This window comes from Crocuta crocuta, unplaced genomic scaffold, assembly GCF_008692635.1.
Source record: "Crocuta crocuta isolate KB4526 unplaced genomic scaffold, BGI_CrCroc_1.0 scaffold139, whole genome shotgun sequence".
Lineage (NCBI taxonomy): Eukaryota > Metazoa > Chordata > Mammalia > Carnivora > Hyaenidae > Crocuta > Crocuta crocuta.
In genome coordinates this window covers 10,144,897-10,150,525 of record NW_027533258.1, presented here as the reverse complement: position 1 = coordinate 10,150,525, position 5,629 = coordinate 10,144,897, and the positions used below count along the sequence as shown (strand labels likewise).

At 63.2% G+C, this 5,629-nt stretch overlaps 3 protein-coding genes across 4 annotated transcripts in view; all 3 read left to right on the top strand.

Moving 5' to 3' along the window:
* The window catches only part of ACAP1 (ArfGAP with coiled-coil, ankyrin repeat and PH domains 1), a 12,027-nt gene extending 11,833 nt beyond the window's left edge, over positions 1–194 (top strand). The window contains 1 exon segment of the mRNA XM_077746755.1: positions 8–194. Coding sequence (XP_077602881.1) covers positions 8–194 — 187 coding nt within the window.
* A 305-nt stretch (positions 195–499) lies between these two features.
* Positions 500–2,580, top strand: KCTD11 (potassium channel tetramerization domain containing 11). The gene has a single exon (XM_077746854.1). The coding sequence runs from the start codon at positions 593–595 to the stop codon at positions 1,289–1,291; it is 699 nt and encodes a 232-aa protein (XP_077602980.1). The 5' UTR covers positions 500–592; the 3' UTR covers positions 1,292–2,580.
* A 74-nt stretch (positions 2,581–2,654) lies between these two features.
* Positions 2,655–4,745, top strand: TMEM95 (transmembrane protein 95). Of its 2 annotated transcripts, XM_077746808.1 has the most exons (7): positions 2,655–3,016; positions 3,142–3,198; positions 3,394–3,474; positions 3,579–3,599; positions 3,747–3,827; positions 3,954–4,041; positions 4,171–4,745. In XM_077746808.1, the coding sequence occupies exons 1-7, from the start codon at positions 2,809–2,811 to the stop codon at positions 4,202–4,204; spliced, it is 570 nt and encodes a 189-aa protein (XP_077602934.1). In that variant the 5' UTR covers positions 2,655–2,808; the 3' UTR covers positions 4,205–4,745. The 2 variants fall into 2 exon arrangements, with proteins under 2 accessions (XP_077602934.1, XP_077602936.1); XM_077746810.1 differs by lacking the exon at positions 3,394–3,474.
* Positions 4,746–5,629: the final 884 nt, after the last annotated feature.

The window sequence follows — 5,629 nt, the reverse complement described above, 5'->3', positions numbered from 1 at the left end:
CGCTCAGCCCCGCCTCGGTCGCCGGAGACCCGCGCCGCAGCCAGGCCCTGGCCGGCCTCCGACTGGCCACCGGCGCCAGCCTCGACCGCGGCGACAGCCATCTCGCCGAGAACTCGGAAGCGGGGTCCTTCCCAGTGTCGGCCTGTGCTCGCCACCGTCACCTGCTGGTTGGACTCCGGAAATCCGCTTTGTGAAGACCACGGGAGAGACTTGCTGACCCAGGGCTCTGCATCGAATGCGTCTGGCCGAAATCTCCCTCCCCCCTCTGGCTTCTGTTCTTTTCGGGGCCGGCCGTGTCTGTGCCGGACACCGTCCCCCACTACCACGGTAGCGGGGCCGAGCCCGAAAGCTTCCTGCCTTGGGCTCTAACCTGTGCATCCAACCCAGAGTCTGAACGAACGTCAGGACCCAGTTCTGCCCACTCCCAGAGCGTCTGCATTTTCTTCTCTGTGGGTGTCTCGCGTACTCCCCCAAAATTTCGCCCCCTCCTGTGCCCTCTTCGCCCCCCTCTTTTGGGGGCCCTGTGACCCTGAATGTGGGGGGCACACTCTATTCCACCACTTTGGAGACCCTGACTCGCTTCCCAGACTCCATGCTGGGGGCCATGTTTAGGGCCGGCACCCCCATCCCCCCCAGCCTCAACTCCCAGGGAGGCGGCCACTACTTCATCGACAGAGATGGCAAGGCCTTCCGGCACATCCTCAATTTTCTGCGGCTGGGCCGCCTGGACCTGCCCCGTGGGTATGGGGAGACGGCCCTTCTCAGGGCAGAGGCGGACTTCTACCAGATCCAGCCCCTCCTGGATGCCCTGCGGGACCTGGAGGCCTCTCGGGGGAGCCCGGTGCCCACAGCCGCCCTGCTCCATGCAGATGTCGACGCCAGCCCCCGCCGGGTGCACTTCTCCGCTCGCCGGGGCCCGCACCACTATGAGCTGAGCTCTGCGCAGGTGGATACCTTCCGGGCCAACATCTTCTGCACAGACCCCGAGTGCCTGGGCGCCATGCGGGCCCGATTTGGGGTGGCCGGTGAGGACAGAGCAGACGGAGGCCCGCACTTTCGCCTGGAGTGGGCCCCCTGTCCCGCAGAGCTCCCCGAGGCGGAGTATAGGAGGCTGGGGCTACAGCCCCTGTGGACTGGAGGGCCCGGAGAGCTACGGGAGGTGGTGGGCGTGCCCGGCTTCCTGGAGGAGGTGCTGCGGGTGGCTCTGGAACACGGCTTCCGTCTAGACTCCGTCTTCCCCGACCCCGAAGACCTGCTCAACTCCCGATCTCTGCGCTTCGTGCGACACTGAGAACGCAGCCCTCCCTGGGGAGGGGACAGAACGGACAGCAAAGGGAATGAAAGCTCCCCTCCCCCGCCCCGGCCCCCGAAGCCTCTTCTTAGCTCTGCCTCTGGAGCTGTGAGGGTCAGGGCTGCACCTGACTGGAGCCCAGATGTGGACAGGAACTCCGGAACCTGAGCCCGCTGGGGCGCGCAAGCCACATGAAGGGGCTGGCTCGGTGCTAATCCAGGCAGGGGAGGAAGTGTCCCTGGCTTGTTCTTGCCTGAGGCTGGGGGCCTCCAGGGCCTCCTTGTTGGAGCTCGGTGTTCAAGGGTCTAGAGAAGTAGGGACACCTCTCTGCCCAGGCGAGGCCCGGCAGAACGCGGGGGGGGACACTGACGTGTGGGAGAAAGGGGGACTTCGAGTTGCTCTGACGTGGTCTCCTGGACCGTGGCCTCTGCAGCTGGAGGGCCTGGCCCGACCTGACTGAAGACAGACCAGAACATTCTAGAATATGGGAAGGGGGCTCCTTTGCTCTGTCTCCAGGCACCTACTGAGGGAGACAGGAAGGCCACACCCCTGGCCCAAGGGAGCGAGGAGAATCCCCATTCACTCTGGGGCCGGAGCCCCGTGCTCCGGAGTCACGTCTGTAAAGAACCCTCTATTGATGGTGGAGCTGGCCTTTGGGAAGAGGGTGGCATCTTCTTGGCCTTGGCCTTCCTCCTTTCATGTGTGCACGCGTGTCAGCCAGCGTGCCTGAGCGACGGGGCCCTCCGACATCCGGGCCCCCGTCTGTGTGCCGGTGCCTCTGTGGTCTCCGCCTGTCCGGGCCTGTCTGGGGTTGCCCAGCAACGGCTTTGGCTCTGGGTATGTCTGGCGTATGGGTGTGAGTAGAGTGAGAATGAGTAGTTGGATCACAAGGGGAGGAGGTGTGTGTACGTGCACGCATGTGTGTTCACATCACCGCGTAGGCAGGAGGGGCCTGTGGAGGTCCGAGTCTCCGGGACCTTCCTGGTGAAAGTAAGAGGAGTCACTGGGCCCAGCTGGCCCTTGAGGCCCGTGTAGAACTCTTGGTCACTAAGGCAACCGTGGGCACGTTGCTAGGAGATCGCTGGCAAGGCCCAAGGCCGCCCAGGGCAGAGGGGAGATGAACGAGGGACGGACGGAGAGGTGGGGGCGGATGTGGGAACGGATGGGATTTCTGGGTCCCCGAGGGATGGGACCCTCACGCACAACGTCTCCACCAGGGACTCGCTCACTATTTATCGCTGGCCACGAACTTACAAGAAGAAAAATAAAATTGCTTTCTGGAACCTCAAGCTTGTAAAGGCTGCTGCTGGGGGCCGGGTGGGGGGTGGGGGGCGCTGCCCCCTCTGCGGCAGAAGCCCAGTCTTCTTCCGGTCCCCAGGCCCCTGGGCCCCTGCTTTGCCCTAGCCAGAGCTGGGGTGGCGGTGCTCTAGAACCCCCAACTGTTCTGGAACAGTCTAGAACCTCCAGGCAGAGGGCTGGATCCAGCATTGCAGCACTCCAAGGCCTTCCCAGCCTACATGGGGCCAGCCCCCCTCCGCCACCGGCCGGCAGGCCTTCTGTGGGTGCTGGCGCTCGGGGGGGTTTTCCTGGGGGCCGCCCAGGCCTGTGTCCTCTGTCATCTCTCAGACCGTGACTTGTCGGGCCGCCTGGCTCGACTCTGCAGCCAGGTGGAGGCTCGCTGGAAGAACTGTAGGGCCTCCTGGAACTTCCCGGCCTTTGCCTTAGGTAAGATCAGACATCCGGGGCCGGCCTGGCAGCGTGTGGCCTCCCGGCTGAGCCCCTCAGCCTCCACCTGCGTCCCCGGCCCTGGGAGAGTCAGGAAAGTCACAGGTCCTTGCCTGTCTCCACAGATGAGATGTTCGTGAGCAAAGTCATAGAGAAGACTCACAGAGTCCTGAGGGTCATGGGTGAGGTCAAGGGCGAAGGCACCACCTGGGGCTTGGATGGGCCCCGGGGAAGGGGAGGGGAGGAGGGGGCTGGGGAGGCAGGGAAGGGTGGAGACGGGAGGTGTGACCCAGTGACCTGGGAGGTGCTGGGTGAAGGGGCGGACGTGCACCCGCCCCGGGGAGGCCCTGGGCCACAGCTGCCCTCTGTCTCCCCAGAGATCAAAGCGTCTCCCTCCTCACTCCCTTTATATTGGCAATGGCTGCAAAAGGTCAAGCTTCCCGAGTACACCAGGGAAGGTACAGACGCGGGCAGGGACTAGGGGCGCCTGGGCTCTCTAGGGTGAAGGGGTGTGTGGCTGAGCGTCCCCTCTCCCCCCACCCCTCCTCATCTCTGGTTTCAGCTCTCTGTGCTCCCGCCTGCCGTGAGTAGTAAAGGATAGGGGTAGGTGAGGGCGGGCCGTCTGGGGTCCCCAAGGAGAGCCTGGCAGTGGCCTGGGGGGCAGTGGGGTGCTCTGGGAGGTGGGCGCCGGGGCTCCCCCGCCCAGCTCTGGCCCGGCTATCTCCTGCAGGGGGCAGCACCGTCCTGTACAACTGTTCTACCTGCGAGAGCTTCCTGGCGCACTGCTGGCCTCGAAAGCGCTGCCTCCCAGGTTTCACTCCCCGCCCGCCCTCGCCTCACCCCTGCTCAGGTCTCTGAGCTCTTGGGCTCCCCGCCCCCCCCCATGAGGACAAGTGAGGTGCCCAGGATCACTCACCGCCTCCTGGGTTCCCCGCAGGAAGTCATGATCTTCGGGAGGCCAGGATCCTGCTTCTCTCTGTCTTCATAACCATCCTGCTCCTGGGCTTCCTGAGCCTCGCGGTGGAGTGAGTGGGCAGCTAAGGGCAGAAGCCACCCTTGACCCCCCCAGTACCTTCTACCGCCGTCCCTATGCCCTCTCCTCCCGGCTGCCTGCCCTGCCCTTCCCAGGGCCCCCATGGTCTGTGTCCCCTCAGGTCCAGACACTTCAAAGCAAAAAGTGACATGTGAAGACGGTGACACATTTCCAGCCCCCACGTCCCTAGGAAGGGACCCGCCAGCCTCTCACTCCCAATCCCAAAGGCTCGTCCGTCCAGACCCTGAAACCCAGTCGTCTCCGTGATCCCAGAGGCAGATGGCCTCCAGGGACCCAGGCACCCACAGCTGGAAAGTTCCTGCCCTCCAGCCCTCAGCTGATCAGCCAGGAGCTGTCACTAATTCCAGGAAAATGTCTACAGGAGGAAAGAATCCCCTACACACACACACACACACACACACACACACACACACACACACAGCCCGCCGCTCCCACACCCCCTTCTGCCTATTCTCGGAAAGCGGGGGCCGTCTGCCCCAGAAGCTACGCTTGGCCCTCCGATGACTGATCGGGAATCCGGGAATGAGGGTTCTGGAAAACTCCCTCCCTTTAGGGTTGCGACCACATCAAGTCAGCCTGCTGGCATGCTGTCCCTCCATTTAACATTGTGAAGCCTCGGCCTCCCACAGAGGCCTCCCTCCTGCCAAGATCAAGTAAACCTGCTCTTAAACGGCCTCCCCCCCTGCCTGGCCTCCGTCTGCAGCTGGGGAGCACAGAGGGGGGTCGGGAGGCTTGGCGTAGCCACAGTGGTTCTCAACTGGGGGGCGTTACCCCCCAAGAGACGTTTGGTAACATCTGGAGACGTTTTTATTGCTTCGATCGGGGGACGTGCTGCTGGCATTTGGGGGGACGCACCGGGGACACTGCTGAACGCCCAACGATGGACGGGGCGTCCCCCCAACACAGGATTATCCTGCCCAACGCCTCGTTGCGTGTGGATCAGAGACCCTGGCATTGGGTCCGCCGGCTATCAGGAGCTTTGGGTGCGGCAGATGGGTGACGAAACACAAAGAGAGGCCTGTCGCCAGCCCCAAGTCTCAGGCCAAGGGCCCCGGCCTGGAAGGGATCCTGACCCACAGCTCGCCCGGTGGTTTTCAAACTGGGTACCCCGAGGCTCCGGGGCAGATGTTCTCATCCAGCTGCACATCAGAGTCACCTGGGCCTTAGATCCAGAGACTCTGAGTTTAGTGGCATCAAACGGGGCCTCAGTTAATCCACCTCACAACCAGCCAGGGCTCGAGCCGCTGTTTTCGGGGTGCTCATAAGGGTCCTGGAGATGGGGAGGGTGCCTACCCCTTCTAGGAAAGCGTGTTCAATATGATTTTACACGTTCTAGTCCAATCCCTTCGTTTTCTACCAGGAGGAGGGAAGAGAGAAAGAGAGAAGGAAGGAAAAGACCCTAAGAACATATGCCAAGTTCTTACAACTTGCCCGAGATCGTGCAACAACTCATGTCCACTCATTTGACAGGCACTTAGTGGGCGTGCAGCGGGCGCCAGGCAGGGTCCCCGCCCAGGCTGGGATGAGGAGCCGCGGCTGCTGACCATCCGGGCACCTCT